The sequence below is a fragment of the Mytilus trossulus genome, chromosome 11 (genome assembly GCF_036588685.1).
Source record: "Mytilus trossulus isolate FHL-02 chromosome 11, PNRI_Mtr1.1.1.hap1, whole genome shotgun sequence".
NCBI lineage: Eukaryota > Metazoa > Mollusca > Bivalvia > Mytilida > Mytilidae > Mytilus > Mytilus trossulus.
In genome coordinates, this window is record NC_086383.1 from 65,126,295 (window position 1) to 65,145,629 (window position 19,335).

Consider the following 19,335-nt stretch of genomic DNA (forward strand, 5'->3'; position numbering starts at 1 on the left):
ATATTGTGTGAGGTGAGTGGCAAAACATAAAAACCCTTCATAAAGTTATCATGGATGAGTGGGGATCTACCGTAATGGCAGATTTTATTGACCATTTTGAATATTGTGTGAGGTGAGTGGCAAAACATAAAAACCCTTCATAAAGTTATTATGGATGAGTGGGGATCTACCGTAATGGCAGATTTTATTGACCATTTTGAATATTGCGTGAGGTGAGTGGCAAAACATAAAAACCCTTCATAAAGTTATCATGGATGAGTGGGGATCTACCATAATGGCAGATTTTATTGACCATTTTGAATATTGCGTGAGGTGAATGGCAAAACATAAAAACCGTTCATAAAGTTATCATGGATGAGTGGGGATCTACCGTAATGGCAGATTTTATTGACCATTTTGAATATTGTGTGAGGTGAGTGGCAAAACATAAAAACCCTTCATAAAGTTATCATGGATGAGTGGGGATCTACCGTAATGGCAGATTTTATTGACCATTTTGAATATTGTGTGAGGTGAGTGGCAAAACATAAAAACCGTTCATAAAGTTATCATGGATGAGTGGGGATCTACCGTAATGGCAGATTTTATTGACCATTTTGAATATTGCATGAGGTGAGTGGCAAAACATAAAAACCATTCATAAAGTTATCATGGATGAGTTGGGATCTACCGTAATGGCAGATTTTATTGACCATTTTGAATATTGTGTGAAGTGAGTGGCAAAACATAAAAACCCTTCATAAAGTTATCATGGATGAGTGGGGATCTACCGTAATGGCAGATTTTATTGACCATTTTGAATATTGTGTGAGGTGAGTGGCAAAACATAATAACCCTTCATAAAGTTATCATGGATGAGTGGGGATCTACCGTAATGGCAGATTTTATTGACCATTTTGAATATTGTGTGAGGTGAGTGGCAAAACATAAAAACCCTTCATAAAGTTATTATGGATGAGTGGGGATCTACCGTAATGGCAGATTTTATTGACCATTTTGAATATTGTGTGAGGTGAGTGGCAAAACATAAAAACCCTTCATAAAGTTATTATGGATGAGTGGGGATCTACCGTAATGGCAGATTTTATTGACCATTTTGAATATTGTGTGAGGTGAGTGGCAAAACATAAAAACCCTTCATAAAGTTATTATGGATGAGTGGGGATCTACCGTAATGGCAGATTTTATTGACCATTTTGAATATTGTGTGAGGTGAGTGGCAAAACATAAAAACCCTTCATAAAGTTATCATGGCTGAGTGGGGATCTACTGTAATGGCAGATTTTATAAACCATTTTGAATACTGTGTGAGGTGTGAATCTGTGTGAATCTTTCTCACTTTCAATATTCTATATATTTTTTATTTACTGTAAATTCAGAATTTATTGCAAAAAATACAACAGGGATATAATGGCAATAATTTATTAAGTTTGAATTCAAAGTTTTTATATGACTTAAAACGAATTTTTCTCAATATGTCAAAAACTTAGAATCACATCTAGTCTGTAATGGCAAAATCGCAATAATAAATGCACACATTAAATTCTGAATTTATAGTACCTGCTATGAAAAAGGACTTATTGAGTACACACAATGTATGTCTGTGTGATACACAATTACTTCAGATTTTGAAAAATTCAATGTACGGCCTTCAACACGGAGCCTTGGCTCACACAATACAACAAGCTATAAAGGGCCCAAAATTACTAACTAGTGTAAAACCATTCAAACGTGAACACCAACAGTCTAATCTATATAAAAAAATGAGAAATGAGAAACACGTATAAATTACATAAACAAACGACAACACTACTGTGTATCAATAATACAGTGTATTTGTTTATGCTCAACTTATTTTTTTTAACTCTAATGTTATAATGCTTTCTTTCGTTAGTTGCGAAAAATTCACAAACTTTATTTAAAAATTTGTAAAAATATAGAAAATTGAAAAAAGGTATGTTTTTAAATTGATTTTAAATGTGGAAGATAGTTGACAGAGTACATTTATGTTTTATAGTGCTCCAGCTTCAACACAAGACAGGACAGGATTGAATATATCGTGCCTGGCAGTAGACTCAGCGCCCACTTTCCCATGGGTAGTAATGGGAGGATACGATAGTATGTATTTCAGCTTACTGTAAACCAACTTATTTTCGCGAGCGATTTATTTTCTCGAGTAGAAAAATAACGCGAATATAAATCGTCAGGATTATGTTAATCTTTGATCTTTCCTTAATAAACTGCATCAAGTAAATCAGATAATCGCGAAGTGGTCAAGAAAGGGTAAAACGGGAAATAATGTATCCGCAATAATAAGTTGGTTTACAGTATTTTTACTGAACACCTGGTAACATTCCTAGTATGCATAACCATATAAGGGTCAAAGACATAAAAGGGGGAAAAAGGGGGGGGGTCTTTACATGGTTAAATAGTAGATAGAATAGTCATTTCACAATTAGGAAATAAAATAGTCATTTCACAAAAAACATAAAGATGAAAAAATAGATTACAGATTGCCTTTTTTTAACCATTTGTAGGAAACACAGTAAATGATTAGTTTTGGAGCAATTTAAGAAAACATATAATAGATATAGGAAGATGTGGTATGAGTGCCAATGAGACACCTCTCCATTCACGTAACAATTTATAAAAGTAAACCATTACAGGTCCAGCTAGGTACAGCCTTCAACACGGAGCCTTGGCTCAAACGGAACAGCAAGCTTCAAAGAGCCTCAAAAATTACTAGTGTAAAACCATTCAAACTGGAAAACCAACAATCTAATCTATATAAAAACACAACTGTTTGCATGGAACTTTTTTTTACATAACTTTTATATAGTAGAAAATAAGGAACCTGCAATTTGTCAATTATTTCACTTCTTCTGTTTGAAATAGTAAATGTTCTATTTTTAGGTACAAATTACAAGAATTCTACAGCATTTGTCATAACTATTCTGGTGAATAACCACTTAAAAGATGAAGACAATGAAAAAGCTAAAGCTTGGGAAAAGGTGTTGATATCATATCTACAAAGTAAACAAGATCATCCCAATATGACTATTTCATTCAGTACAGAGGTAAGGACTATTCCATTAACTACATGGGGGAGGTTATGTAGTAAATTAAACAAAATTTCTACAGAAAATATGGCGATAGTAGAGGGAATTTTGAGGTTCTTATCCCCCTCATCCATTCAAATGGAATAGCCAACATTTACATTACTTCCTTAAATGTCCAAAATATAATAAAATTCGAAGGGATACTATTGGGGCAGGCTTTTGCATTTACTGTAAGAAAATCTTATATTGGAACAGTTTAAAGACTGATGAGGACATCATATTGTTCGTTGAATAAATGTATTTTTTCTGGAGACAGATGTATAACATGTATAAGTTGTGCCCTATTTGAATTTTATGTAAAATTATACTAATTCATTACTGTACTATTTTCATGAATAAAAGCTGTTTAAACTATTAAAAAGCCCAAAAATAAAATCCATATATATCAATGAGACAACCACACAGCTAATCCCAACAAAACATCTACAGTTCTCAGGTTTTACATTGCAAGCACCAAATAATGCAGAATTTATTTGAGTTATTGCCCCTTAACCATAACTTTTAATTTTCATTTGCACATCTTAATCATCTTATTCTTTCAATAATACAACAATTAATTAAGTTTATATCTTTTTCATTTCTTAATAAAATGAGACTTTTAAAGAGAATTTAAGTGATTTATTTAAAGAAATTAATAAAAGTCACATAGAATTAATTGTTGCCAGCTGATTCGCATGCCTCCATGTGCAAGATTTTCCCTCTGTATTGAGTACCAACTAGTGGCCTTCCCCTATAGACTGCTGGGTTTTTGTCTCATTGACACATTCTCCATTTCCATTCTCAATTTTATTTATAATAGTTAATTTGCTGTTGATAAAATGAATAGAAACAAAAAAGGTGTTTTGAAAGTGTTTGTTTAATGCATATTTGTCTTTTTTCAGAGATCTATAGAGGATGAGTTAAACAGAGAAAGTCAGTCTGATGTCTTGACCATTCTGATCAGCTACCTGATTATGTTTGGATATATAACTCTCACCCTCGGGCAGTATGGGTCATGTGACAATCCTGCAAGATTATTGGTAAATTTAATTTTTTTATACTTCGCATGAAAATGCCACATTTTGATTGGATTATACTAGGGAAATAATGAACTCTAGCCTCAGCAGGAGACAATTCTTTGATGTTCACCCTCTCATGCAGACCAATCAAAAATAAATAATAATAATGAATTGCATTTACAACAATGAATTAAAGACAATGATCAAGTTCTACTTTTTAGCCTTAACCTTTTTATAGATTGTCAAAATAAAAAAATAAAAATCTTGCATCTCTTCTGTTGTTTTTCTAATAACTGTAAAATTGTTAACAATTTTATCTACTTTCGTATTCATTCTTAAGCTACTGTGGATTCATTAATATTCTTTTGGTACCATTTTTTTTGGATCCAGGGGAACCACAAATTAAAATATGCAACAAATTACATATTTTCTGTATGATTATATGCAGACTTTTCATAAACAACGAAATTAAACATTCACAAATATGCAAGTTTTTCTCAAACCACAAAAATTGGAACCCATGAAAATAAATCTATCCACTGTATAAGCTTTTCATAATGTGCTCGATTTCTAAATTGATTTTATTTGCAGATTGATTCCAAGATAACATTAGGACTATCAGGAGTAACAATTGTACTATTGTCAGTAGCTGCCTCCCTTGGGACCTATAGTTACTTTGGAATACCAGCAACACTAATCATCATAGAAGTTGTACCATTCTTAGTCCTGGCTGTCGGTGTAGACAACATTTTTATTTTAGTTCAAACTTATCAGGTAAGTTGTACCATACTTAGTCCTGGCTGTCGGTGTAGACAACATCTTTATTTTAGTTCAAACTTATCAGGTAAGTTGTTCCATACTTAGTCCTGGCTGTCAGTGTGGACAACATCTTTATTTTAGTTCAAACTTATCAGGTACAGTTTTTAAAGCTAATGTACCTCTTTGATTATTATGTTTTAAGCTTGATAAATTGATACATTTTATTCATTCACATCATCATCCAAGGCTTTGACTTCTAAATGTGATTTGAATGGAGAGTTGTATCATATGCACTCATATGCACTCATACCACATCTTATTTATATTATACATGAGTCTCAGGTGAACTGATTTCAGGTGAGTTTCAGGTGAATCTCTCATGAATTTTGAGGGTATGTCACATAATTTTTTTCATACGAAATTCTCATGAATTTTCAAATTTCACTGTAGCTAAACTTGGTCATAAATGCCCTCAAAATTATAATGGTTCCTGTAAAACTCTAAAAAAGAAATGATAATAAACTTCTAAGAGCATTGGTATCTCTTAATCTAGAGACGGGACAATTTTTTTGAGCTTGACATTTTGTTAGGACGCTTGTCATTTTTTTAAGACTGAAAATTTATGCCAGAGTCATCGAATGATCTAACTTTTTAAACTTTTGATACACTTTATACATGTGTAAATCAGACAATTCATAAAAAAAAATATATTATTCTGTAAATTCAGAAAACATTTAGTGGTTTTTATAAATGCAAATAATGTGACTATTTCATTAATAAAACTGCATTTCGATACATACATCTGGTTATTGATTTTCTTAAAATCACAATTATTAATCAATTTTGCTTTTTTCACCCTTTTAAGATTGCAAAAATGAATGCATGCAATAATTTCTACATGTAGTTTTTGATTAAAATATGAGTGGAAACATCTTTTTAGTCAAAACTAGTGCTTCATACTATAATAATCAGGAAGCAATATTATTAATTATTTGACTTTTTATAGAGAGATACCAGACTGAGAGATGAGAGTTTAGAAGAACAGATCGGTAGAATAGTTGGCAGAGTAGGACCAAGCATGTTGTTAAGTAGCTCAGCCGAATCCATTGCTTTCTTCTTAGGTAATTAGTTATAAATATTTTATGTTTTGAAATTTTTTGTGACTGCTTAGAATACCAGGGATGGGAAAAAAGATTTGAAATAAAACCAATCTGCTACTGCACTAGTCAGTCAACACTGAGGTTGTGAACTCAAATCCCCCATGGGGCAGGTGCACTTGACTCAGATCTTAACTGACTAGTCTAGGATTATCAGTTTTCCTTCCAAAAGATATGGTTCTCTCCGGGCAACAATGGCTTTCTCCACCAATAAAATATAAAGTTGCCACAAAATTAGAGTTGAAAGTGGAGTTAAACACCAATCCATTAAATCAGTGCACTTTAGTAATAAATCTCAGGATGTTATATTTTGTCAGTTTTTAATACAATGTTGATATTTGAAAAAGAGAACTTTTAAAACTTTCTTGATCTGTGATCAGTTATTTTATCTCCTGAACTTTTATAACCTTTGATAATCATTTCTTATCTAACACACAATCAATAAACTTAAATTAAATATTAGCCTTGTCAAGCACCTGTCATAATTGACACTGTCAGTTTTTACATTCCTATTTATATATGAAGATAACAAAGTTTGTCAAAAGATCCTTAATTTTCAACATTCATTTACATGTACATAAAATGTATGTAAAATTTTAGATATGCATATATATATCTACTATTTTTAGCTCATAAAAATGTACTGTTAACAAATCAATATTTGTATCCATTTTTTTTTAAAATCTAAAGCAGTCGCTCAGTGGTTCCATAATTTTGCCTATGATATATAAAGTTACAAATGTGGGAACAGGTTTAGGTGTAAAAACCATCCCCCATTCATAAATTGTTTGTATGAAAATTCCAACCCATAAATATGTTTTATTTGAAAATCATGGATTTCCAGCTAATCAAGTACTTTGGATTCATTTATTATCATGGATATATGATTTCATGCTTTTCCAAAAGTCTGCATTCAATCATATTCTTTGAACATTTGAATTTGTGGCTTCCCTGTAACAGCCAAATACACAAAAATTGGTATCCAACAAAAAATAATGAATCTCAAGTGAGTGACAGAAGTCATATAATCTGAGTTGAGTAAAAATAATTATATTCTGGTGAAAAAAATCATCTGGGGGAGGGGAGGGAATTGGGAGTAAAGGGGGAGGTTAGATTAGTAAAAAGAAAATTAGGGACCCCCTGTCAACTCCATCAGAACACCCAGGTATAGATTTTATGAAAGCATTGATGTAGGCAGTTATACCTGCTTTATATTTAACCTGTTATGACAAATGCTTTAAATCAATCTAATCCACACAGTTATATGACTTCATCAAAGTGAATGAGTTGTTAAACACTGCATGAAGCAAGGTTTTTAAACTTCGATTTTGTTTGATCTTTTATTCATTTTATCAGTTTAATATTAAATAGACAGATGTATATGAGATTAAGTAAATATTTGATTTATCGACAAGTGTCAAATGATATTATCAGTTGCCGATCAACGAGGTTACTACTGAAGTCAGGAAATATAATGGGATTAACGCCCTTCAATTTAGTGGTTATCAATTAAACTGATTTTAAATTATTTGAAAGTTGTATAGCTGTAAATTTAGGATTTTTGTTTTATGAAACATTGATTTTGTTGAGCCCGGAATCCTTAATTGCAATTAAAATTTTAAATTTTGAATTCTTTTTGCTAATTACAAAAAATCAGTATACTTCAAGCGTCAAAAAGTAATGAAAAAAGATGGTATATATATTGCTTAAAGACTGAAAGTAGTATGCCTGTAAGGTCCGGAAAAAAACAGAACATATCTAATATTTGGCAAATGTCCAATGTTAAAGTTTGTAAATGTATTTATTTAACTCTATAATGTTCTGTTAGCATTTGACTTGGCAATTTTGTTGTTCTTTAAAACAAAATATTTTCATCAATTTGATAATATCTTTCGTAATTTTGAATTAGGTGGCCTGTTGTGAGTACAAATTTCTGCTGTTATTCAATTTGATAATATATTTCGTAATTTTGAATTATGTAGCACATGTTGCATGTCAAAAATTCTGCCCTTATTCAATATACCCTCATTTTACAGTGGCAGAATTGTAAAACTATAATGTCTATTAATTCAGGAGGAAAAGACGTTTATCAGTTTGATGAATGTGAGAAAGTGAAATAGAAGGATTTTCATTTGGCTTTTTATGCCCCATTTAGGGACATTATGTTTTTTGGTCTGTGTGTCCATTCGATCTTTTGTTCATTCGTTAGTCCATTCGTATGAATGTCTGTTCGTCCCTCCTTTCAAATCCTCTGTCCCACATTAGGTTAAAGTTTTTTGTCAAGGTAGTTTTTGATAAGTTAAAGTCCAATCAACTTGAAAGGTCATTCATGTTCCCTATGATATGATCTTTTTAACAGTCCACTGATCATAGAAAATAGTATACAGTGGGACATCCATGTATTATGTACACATTCTTGTTATTATAAAGCAAGCATTAATTGGTATATATGTTACAGTGAATTTGTATAATCAGGGATTATGTAGAATCCCTGATTTTTCAGGGAATATGTAGAATCACTGAAATCATTAGTAATTATATATAATCCCTGAAAATGACCAGTGATTTTACATAATCACTGAACATTTTAATAATTATTCTACATATTCCCTAATATGATTTCAGGGGTTATCAATAATTTAAGGATCCTTTCTTTGTTAAAATAATTAATAATATTATAGACAAATTATCATTTTTTTCTTTCATATTCCTTGCCAAATGAAATTATTTTGCTTTTAAACACAGGGGATAATCTAAAATATATTATCAACACAGGGTTTCGAGAATAATCAACATTCCCTTTAGAGCAACAACTTCACATGTATTGTTTGTTGCTTTAAAACCAGCATCAAATGGATATTCATGGTCTATTTGTAAATCCACAGAGCTTGTTATTTGTGGTAAAGAAGATCATGGAACATCTGTTTTGTATTTTTTGTGTTTTTTGTGTTGTTTTTTTTGTCAAATGAACAAGAAAATTCAAACTGAGAGAACTTACGAATCTAAATGTCATGAGGCAGAACCCCTAAGGAATGATAAATAGAACAAAATTTTAGAGGAAGCTGGAATTTGGTGTAATATTCTCATAATAATTCCGCAGGGAAAAAAAGGAAAGGGAAACCCCAAAATGTTAATCATTGGCAATTGTTCACAAAAAGTCTGAAAAAGAATATTGCCTGGCCACAAACCTGGTATTTTGCTCAAACAGGTTTGAGGTTGCTAATTCCCTTTTTTTCGGGGTACCTTGAGATGGTTTTACTGAACAGTTCATTTTTCTTAGGTGTGTCGAAAAATTTGATTCCGTATATGAATAACACTATTTCTTCATTTCAGTTATTATGTAGAATCCCTGACGTTTTTTCAAGTGATTATACATAATCCCTGAAAATTTAAGGGATTATATATAATCCCTTAACAAGCCAGTGATTCTACATCATCCCTGAAAATTTCAGGGATTCTACATAATCACTGATTATACAAATTCACTGTAACATATATACTACAGGTGTAAACTCAGTAAAACCAAGGGTATACAACTTAGGGTATAGCATAATGTTTGATTTAAAAGTCTTATTCTTACCAGCAGTAAAACCCTTGTCAAAGAGGTGTGCAGGATATTTTCCTTTAGTTCGCAACAACAATCCTGTTCCCTTTTCATGAATGTGACCTACCGAATTAGACTATTTTCTGGGTTTTAATAACATGAGTAACATGATGGGTACCACACGTGGAGCAGGATCTGCTTTCCCTTCCAGAGCACCTGAGATCATCCCAAGTTTTTGGTGGGGTTCGTGTTGCTTATATATAATAATCTTTAGTTATCTATGTTGTGTCATTTGTACTATTATTTTTCTGTGTTTTCCTATTTTGGCCTGTCGGCAGTGATGGCATTGTCAATTTATTTTTGATCTATGAGTTTGAATGTGACCCTTTGGTATCTTTAGCCCCTCTTCCATGTACAAGTATGCATGCAGCCAAATCTGGTCATAATGGGGACATTAAATCTGATGCCTTTATCTGCATGATTAAAATCCATTTGGATGAAAGAAAAACAGGCCTCACTACTAACAAATATTTTTTGTTGTGAAAGTGTTTCCATCAACCATCCTTCCTCTTCATTTATATCCATTCTCTGTTATAACTTCTCAATTCTTGTACTTACTTTATTTACTCCTTTGAATAACATGCATCTATGATAGTATTTTAGTAAATGAGTATTTGAAAGAAATGAAGCAATGTATGATAAATAAAAAAAACTCCCCCTTTTTATGTCTTGTTATTTAAAATTGCATACATATTTAATGGAAATGGAATTAAAAGAAATGAAGAAATACATTGATAAAGAATCTCCCCCTTTTTTATGTCTTCTAACTTACAATTGATTATATATACAAAATTGTAAACACTCATTATTTAAAAGAGATGTGAATAATCATTTGTGTACATATATTTGTTTAACTTAAGTGCATGAGTATCCATTACACTTGTGTTTACTATTTATGAACATGACCCACATTTTTTCACCTTGTTTTTTAATAGGGGTAGATATCAAATATTTTTCAGTTCAATAAACACAGTTGTTTTTTAAACATTTTGTTATGGCATTGGCCTTATTATTTTGTAGTACTATTTTTACAATGTAGGTTATGCCTGATCTGATAAGGACCTCTGATCGGAAAAAAGTTCAATGCATTGATTGATTAGATTGTTCCCCCTTGCTCATTATAATATCTCATCTAATTATGTATGCAAATATAACAAACCGTTAGTGAAAAAGTTTATCGAAATCATAGGTATAAATAAGCGAAGAACTGGTTATCAATATATAACTGGTCCGGAAGCAGAGGAATTTCCTTATTAGGTAAATGTTAAAGTTTGTGTAAAATAAACTCTGCAACATTAGACCGGGTTATCTTTTTGTGGTCTTAATTGACAGTGACAAAATCGAAGAAGCTGTAAAACAGTTAAACCGAGATTTAAAGCTAAAACTTGCAATTTTCACAGAACAAAGTGAACTTTTTTTATATAACAAATTCAAAATTCCTTCAAAATAATAGAAAGTAGAAAATATTAAGATTGTACTTGACAAATTTATAATTCATAATTCACATATCAAGATTTCCTCATCATTTGAAGTGGTCATTTAAAATACCACTGGGACCTATTTATAACAGGCAGAATTAAAGTTGTGTGAATGTAATTCAATTGGGCAATACAAACTCTTCATTGCGCCATATAAAATTACTGAAAGACCCCATATTTTGTTTATTATTGTCATTATCAATTATAATTATTTATTTTGAGGACCTTAAACTTCCAGTAAATTTTCAATAGGATATCGCTGTCGAATTTTGCATGAGTGAATGTGATTCAAATATGCATTTGGTAACATTTTTTATAACTGAAAAGAATTTGCAAATAAAGTATCAGCAGAGTTTTTGGTGATCTGTACTTTTTAGATTTAAATCTTTCCAGCCATTAAAAAAAAGGGGGGGCCCAACCCAGGATAAAGATGGGCTTCCAACTATATGTCCCAATTCAAATGTGTTTGTCGTTTGAAACACCTTTATCTCTGCCACTTATCCTTTAGTGCCATCACAGAATGTCTGCAGTAAGAGTATTCTGCCTTTACATATAAATCTTTCATTTTTCATCTTTTCTCAACAGGTGCCCTAACAGACATGCCAGCAGTTAGAGTTTTCTCCCTTTATGCTGCCCTGGCTGTTTTATTTGACTTCCTGTTACAGATAACAGTATTTATTGGACTTATGACACTGGATGCCAGACGACAGGAGGTAAGTGCTGCCAATCTCCTGTAATAATCAGTGAAAAAATTATAGCTAGCAAGGACAGGTTTCAATCTCCAACACCTTTTAAACTTTCTTGAAATTACTGGCATATGCATAAATAGTCAAATGAGGAAACCAGTAAATATCTTTTAAGCCTGAACATGTAAATTAAAAATTATGCTAGCATATGTTTGTAACAGAAGCTGAACAAAAATATTGGATGAGATTTTAAGAGACAATAAAGAATCATAATGTTAGCCAAATTGCACATGTACCGTTAGGCAGCAACCATTTGATTTTCAAACAATTTTTTTCTTTCAATTTGAACATTACATATAGTGGCAGCTGAGGGTGAAACAAACATTTTTTTTTCTCAGGGTCCAAAACAAATTATTTTTTTCACTAAAACCTGGAAACAAACTTTTTTTTCCAAAAAAAACCATAGCCCCCCCTGAAAATCAAATGGTTGCTGCCTTACTTAGCTATAGTTGATAATAAACTCACAAAAAGGATCATGTTTCATTTAATGTGTCAATTGATCAATTCCTGAATAGTCAAAATTGCAGGATTTCAGTTTTGCTGGTATTTGCTGTGCTACACTTTCCCTAGCTACGGAACCGTTGCTCTTAGGTCCTTATGCTATTTTTTGACTATTTGTGGACCATAGATCTATGGTCCGCAAATAGTAAAAAAATAGCATAAGGACCTAAGAGATACGGTTCTGCAGTTACACTTTCCCATAGTAAACTTGAGAAACAGGAAGGATGACTATTTTATTTTATTATCTCCCCTTTTTTTACAGGATTCCAGATTTGATGTAGTTTGCTGCACTAAACTTTCCAGCAGTAAACTAGAGAAACAAGAAGGATGGCTATTTTATTTGAACAAGAATTTTTATGCTCCCTTTGTTTTGCATATTTTTGTTCGGCCATTTATTGTAAGTATATCCAAATACAAATCAGAATCACATCGTCACATTTGAAAGAAATTGTTATTACTAAAACATGCAATTTTAACTACCCGTGAAGAATCTGATTTTCAAAAGTTTTCTTCAATTACTAGTGAAAATTATGAATGCATGAGGACAATAATAATGTTGGTCAGGATTTTAGTTATAGTTTAAAGGAAACCCAAATATGGAAAGACTCAAAAGTCTTCTAAACTGCAACATACAGACGTCGCAAGAACATTTAAAAATCTCAAATTTAAACAGTCAACTAAATACCAGTATATCTAGATATATGTCCAGAAATAAAATGCAGTGATTGGGGGAAAAAAACATATTAGAAATTTGATGACTGAATTAAAACTTGAGATATAATCCTATTCAGAGTATTCATATTCACTCTTTTATAACAAAAATAAAATTGGTTTCTCTATTTCCTTTTCAGGTTGTAGTTTTCACCCTGTACTTCTTTGGCAGTGTAGCTGTTCTACATAAAATTGGTGTTGGTCTTGACCAGAAACTCTCTATGCCTGATGTAAGTTGGTAGATAATGATGACCACTAAAATATAGAATTTTCTATAATTTTACAGAAGCCTCATTTTCACATGTTCTGTACAAGAGAGAAGCGAAAGATAACAAAGGGATATTCAAACTCATAAGTCAAAAATGAACTGTCAATGTCATGGCTAAAAAGAAAAGAAATCAGAAGACAGACATATGGCACCTGGGCTGTTGTGTTGCTAGTGTTAATACAAACCCAGTAGATCACATTAGGGAAAAGGATTGAAGTTATGACAGTTGGGACATATCTGTTGCCATCTGTGACATGGATATTCCATAATGGTCAACCAACTAGTGATGACATCCATAAAATTTACCAAGGGATGACTCAATGGAATGTTGCTTCATAGAAATGGACAGTTCACAATTGTCACTTGTTGTAAAGTTTTGTTTTTAACCGACCTTCATTGTAAATTTCAAAATGTAATTGAAGTCAAGATATGAGGCAGACCCATATCTGTTGTATCCTTTTAATACCGTCAAACATTATTTTTGCAGGATTCCTATGTTCTAAACTACTTTGGTAATTTATCTGAGTACCTCCATGTTGGTCCACCTGTATACTATGTTGTTAGAGAAGGACACAACTATACATCTTTAGCTGGTGAGAATGCTCTGTGTGGAGGGAATGGTTGTCCTCAGGAATCTCTGGTCGGTCAGATCTACACTGCCAGTAAACAGGCTAATTAGTAAGTAAGAAAAGGAGACAACTGAGTGCTTAGGGGGGGGGGGGGGGGTCGTTTTAGCTAATTTTTGGAGTGAGCCATGTAAAAGTCTATTCATTAATCATATGTGTGCCCTAAATCTGCCTGTGAAAAAAATCTTAAGCCACAAAGGGTAAGTGATTGTTTTAGTGTCACTAAATCTTGTGTCAAGTATTGCAGATTTTAAAAAAGTAATGAAGTCTGTTTGAATATCAGTATAAGGGTAACTTTAATTATAGAATATATATATTGCATTTTCAGTAAATATATAGTCCAGCCAACATCTGGAGGGAATCATCCCTGGTGTATACTGTTCCCTATATATTCACCATTTTATTTTCAGTACATATATAGCCCAGCCAACATCCTCTTGGATAGATGACTTCTTTGATTGGTTGTCACCTGGAGGGAATCCACCCTGTTGTATACTGTTCCTTAATATATGTATCATTTTATTTTCAGTACATATATTGCTCAGCCAACATCCTCTTGGATAGATGACTTCTTTGATTGGTTGTCACCTGGAGGGAATCCACCCTGTTGTAGACTGTTCAATAATGGTAGTTTCTGTACTGCCACTGAACCAGGTAAGGGAGATAACTCAGATTTTTTTTTTATTTAGAACTATTACTTAAAATTATCTTTTTCATTAGAAAAACTTGTATTTTATAAATGATCCTGTTGTTTGTAATTGATTTTTGATTTAAATTTCATAATTGATATAATTTTATTAGTAGATCAACCATCTCATTGAAAATATACAGACAGAAAGAAAGATAGAACCATTTCATTTAAAACAACACATTAAAGATATTAGGCTTTTATGTATGCCAGACAAGCATTTCATTTACAGAACACCATACACTGTAGTCAGCTCAAATTTATAAAAGTGAAAAGGACAGTAAAGTATGAAGTTGAAGACAATATTGGAAAAAAATCAGAAATGTTTTGCCAAGTAAAGTGTGAAGTTGAGGTTTTATATTTAATTCAAATTACAGTGAAACCTGTTTTAAGAGACCACTTAAGGGAGCGCAAAAAAGTGGTCTCTTAAGACAGGTGGTCTTTTAATACAGGTTCAATTTATATGAAATATTCAACAGAGGGATATAAAATTAATGGTCTTATAACACAGGTTTTTGCTTAATACAGGTGGTCTCTTGAGTAGGTTTGACTGTATAAAATCTCTCTGTAGCAGGTTTGACTGTATACAATCTCTCTTTACAGTTAATTCAAGTTTGAGTTCTGTATGTCCTGTGAAAACTTTACCCAATGGAAGACCTTCAGAGGAGGATTTCACCAAATATTTACCCATGTTTTTAAAAGATAATCCAGGAGTAAAATGCTCTAAAGGGTAAGATTTGTATGAGTAAAAAGTGATGTAGGTTGAATGTCAATAAGACAGCAACCAAGCAATAAAAAGTATACAGAAAGTTTTTTGGTCAAGTAATGTAAGAAATTAGACAAGCTTCAAAAACAGACCCTTTATTTGGAGTTCTTACTCAGGTGTTGTCAAATTATTAAGTAAGCTGTCTATTCTAATATGCACCTTCATGTGATTATCAGCTCTAAAAACTATATATAGAACTTCATGCAGCAGTGGTTTCAGGAAAACAGGAGATTGTAGAGGACGCACACCTCCGTTTTCTTTTTTTTCTCTCAGAAAATATAATTTTTTCCTACATAGCCAGAGATTTCACAAAATAATTTGACTGGTTTTACTTAGATTTATTTTGAGCATTTCACATGATAATGCTTCTACCTTTCATTGACACCGTGGATCCACCCCTAATATTTTATGTTTATAAATGCCTACCACTGTCTTATTTTAAAACCTTTATATTACAGAGGGCATGCAGCTTATGGTAGTGGTGTAAACCTGATCAGAAATAAATCCAATGTTGGAGGTATGTCTTATTATCTTAGTATCACAAAAGTGATAATCATATTTTGGTCTAAAACGACATAATCGCAATAATAAATGCATGCAATAATTTACGAACTTAACTGTGAGTGAGTATATATCTGAGATCGGATCCTGCACTTTGTAACATAAAGATACAGAGAGTATTGAATCTTTCTTGCCATTTATTAGATATTCGTTAATGTATCCAAGATATTTTTAAAATTATCATATGGTTCACATATAATTTGATATATAATGTAATTACATTAGGAAAAAAAGAAGCCTGCATGATTTTTCGTTAGAACTTTAAAAAATTTGAAATCATTCTAAATTTATGTTTGTTTTTTCTAGCAACCTACTTTATGACCTATCATACAATACTGAAGACCAGTGCTGATTACATCAAAGCTTTGAAGGAAGCTAGGGCCATAGGAGATAACATCACAAAAACAATGCAGTTAACACAATCAAACAGTAGTGTTTACCCATATAGGTTTGTAAAACCAACCAATTATCGCTAGCATATAATTCAATTCTTCAGTAGAAATATATGCGGTATGAGTGCCAATGAGACAACTCTCCATCAAAGTTATTGGTCAAAGTACAGCCTTAAACACTGAGTGTTGGCTTACTCCCAACAGCAAGCTATAAAGGACCCCAAAATGACTAGTGTAAAACAATTCAAACAGGAAAACCAACAGCTAATCTATTTCTAACAAATGAGAAGTGAGAGACAGGTATAAACCACATCAACAAACGATAACTATTGAGATGATATGAACAGATTTGATATATAGTGGGATTTTTGACAGATCAATAAAATCCGTTTTACATTTATAGCAACATCACTACTGTATCTTTATAGTATGGCCTTAAGCTACCAATCTCAAATTCTTATCCAAAGTGAAAATAACATTAAAAAAGAAAAATAACACGTTATTTAACTTTCATGTGTCTGACATGCTGTTCTGGATTTACCTTCATCAGGAACACTCAAAGCCAATTATTTTAAGTAAAAATGGTCATCATATTTTTAGAATAACAAATTGAAGAATCCAAAAAGAGAAAAGTATTCAATGAGTGACCGAACAACACATTAATACACAAGTATGCTGAGTTGAATATTTTTCTCTATTTGGATTCCAATGTAATATAACTTTGTATTTTCAGTGTTTTCTATGTATACTATGAACAGTACCTGACCGTAGTTGATGACACAATACTAAATCTAGGACTATGTCTGGTGGCCATCTTTGTTGTCACTTTCATTCTTCTGGGATTTGATTTTATTTCTGCATTGTTAGTAGTCCTGACTGTTCTCATGATTGTGATAGATATATGTGGAATGATGTATCTATGGGATATTGACCTCAACGCTATAACACTTGTCAATCTGGTTATGGTGAGTAAAATATGATTACATACCTGCCAACATTTCAAAAGGGCCATTGGAGTTTTATGTGCAAGATGGTTCTTGTTCTGATTTTAACATGGAGCTAGTAGGCTCACACCAAACATCTAGCTATAAAGGACCCTAAAACATGTTAAATCTACTTTTAAAAATATTCTTTGATACATTCACTATAGCTTAACTCTTAAAAAAAATTGTCACAGTTAATCTCATATAATTCCTTTAAACTAGAGTCTCAAAATCTTTCTCAATTTTTTTTTCAATTTGATAAAGATCTTCTATGCCATATATATCAATCGGTTTAAACAAAAACAACAACAAAGGAACAACTTACAATTTTCAAAAAAGACCAATTCATAAAAACAGAAAGAAACTAGAGTTATCTCCCTTGAAATACTATTTTTTAATTTATGTTGCATCACATCTGTATAAATTTACTCTAACTTGAAAATATCTTACTATTTCAGGCTGTTGGTATAGCTGTAGAGTTTTGTGCTCACATTGTAAGAGCTTTTGCTATCAGTCTGAAACCAAACAGAATAAAAAGAGCTGAAGAGGCTCTGGCTAATATGGGGAGTTCTGTAAGTGTAAAATAAGATTCTTATCAAAAGGGAATGAGTTGATGAGTCTAGCTCATGGACAGTTCAGTTAGTTTATATTAACATTCTTTAAAAAAAATGTAGAATGAGTTGAATATGCCCTAGCTCGTATGGGCAGTTCAGTAAGATAAAAAATAAAATTCTTATCAAAAAGAGTAGAATGAATTTAAGAGGCTCTAGCTCATATGTGGAGTCCATTTAGTATATTACTATATTCCTATCAAACAAAAAAGAATGGTAGCTAACAGTAAGCTAACAATAACATTCTTTTAAAACAGAGTAGAATAAGTTCAAACACAAAAAGTGTAAAATAATATTCTTATCAAAAAAAGTAGAATGAGCTGAAGAGGCTCTAGCTTTTATTGGCAGCTCAGATAGTGTACAATAATATTCTTATCAAACATTCATTTTGATTTATGTCTTATGGGATAAAATGATATTCCTCTTTTCAGGTATTTAGTGGTATAACCTTAACCAAACTAGGAGGAATTATAGTATTAGCATTTGCCAAGTCACAGTTATTCCAAGTATTTTACTTTAGAATGTATTTAGGAATGGTAGTATTTGGTGCTTCACATGGTCTTATTTTCTTACCAGTGTTACTAAGTTATGTAGGTAAGTAGATATATGAAATCTTATTTAGGAATCACATTTTGCACATCTATTTACAAAGGGGGTCTCATTGGGGGGTTCCGATCCCAAATCCCGCTTACTGTTTCATCAGATTCCCATATCCCGCTTACACTATGTACGTAAGCAATTCTCATTTTTTTTGTCATTTCCCGGGTCCTTCTAGACCTCATTTCCCATTTTCACGCCACAATAATTTTACTTTCACGTGTGATGCTTACAAAAATCAATCCTGAGTCATGCTTACACCCCAATGAGTCCCATTACAAAGATTTATTTGCAATATGATTTACAAAGATTGCAAGATTTACGTTTAATAATATTTACAAAGATCAATTTCTTTATTCTTAAGTTTTGTGGCAGATTATTCTCTAATCTTTTCATTTATTGCCCTTTTATACTCTATTCCTTTTTTTGTGCCTATTTTTTTCTATTCATTATGTTCTTGGTGCCATTATTCTATGTTGTTTGTGAACTATTCCCCATTCTGTAAGTTTTTATTATGACTCTCTTGCATAATTTTCTATAATTTTATTTTTTCATAGAATCTATAGTGTGGGTTAATGTTTTGGTTAAAATATAATGGTTCAAGAATATATTGAGGATAATATTTTAAAGATCTTAAATAGAGGCATGATAAAATCATATTCATTAATTAAATAAATCATAGACAATTACAATTTATTCCCATTATCAAAAATTCTTTTGTCATCATCATTCGGGAGCACCTGATTTCACTCCCAGTTTTTAGTGGAGTT

General features: G+C 31.9%; 1 protein-coding gene across 1 annotated transcript in view; it reads left to right on the top strand.

Annotated features, from left to right (window-relative positions):
- LOC134691420 (NPC intracellular cholesterol transporter 1-like) overlaps nucleotides 1-19,335 on the top strand; it is a 37,647-nt gene that overhangs the window by 16,783 nt on the left and 1,529 nt on the right. The window contains exons 6-21 of the mRNA XM_063551943.1: nucleotides 2,018-2,118; nucleotides 2,914-3,077; nucleotides 4,001-4,138; nucleotides 4,709-4,891; nucleotides 5,883-5,997; nucleotides 11,701-11,828; nucleotides 12,625-12,759; nucleotides 13,214-13,303; nucleotides 13,829-14,019; nucleotides 14,497-14,621; nucleotides 15,259-15,385; nucleotides 15,880-15,938; nucleotides 16,289-16,430; nucleotides 17,108-17,339; nucleotides 17,816-17,929; nucleotides 18,400-18,562. Coding sequence (XP_063408013.1) covers nucleotides 2,018-2,118; nucleotides 2,914-3,077; nucleotides 4,001-4,138; nucleotides 4,709-4,891; nucleotides 5,883-5,997; nucleotides 11,701-11,828; nucleotides 12,625-12,759; nucleotides 13,214-13,303; nucleotides 13,829-14,019; nucleotides 14,497-14,621; nucleotides 15,259-15,385; nucleotides 15,880-15,938; nucleotides 16,289-16,430; nucleotides 17,108-17,339; nucleotides 17,816-17,929; nucleotides 18,400-18,562 — 2,207 coding nt within the window. The remainder of the gene's footprint in view (nucleotides 1-2,017; nucleotides 2,119-2,913; nucleotides 3,078-4,000; nucleotides 4,139-4,708; nucleotides 4,892-5,882; nucleotides 5,998-11,700; nucleotides 11,829-12,624; nucleotides 12,760-13,213; nucleotides 13,304-13,828; nucleotides 14,020-14,496; nucleotides 14,622-15,258; nucleotides 15,386-15,879; nucleotides 15,939-16,288; nucleotides 16,431-17,107; nucleotides 17,340-17,815; nucleotides 17,930-18,399; nucleotides 18,563-19,335) is intronic.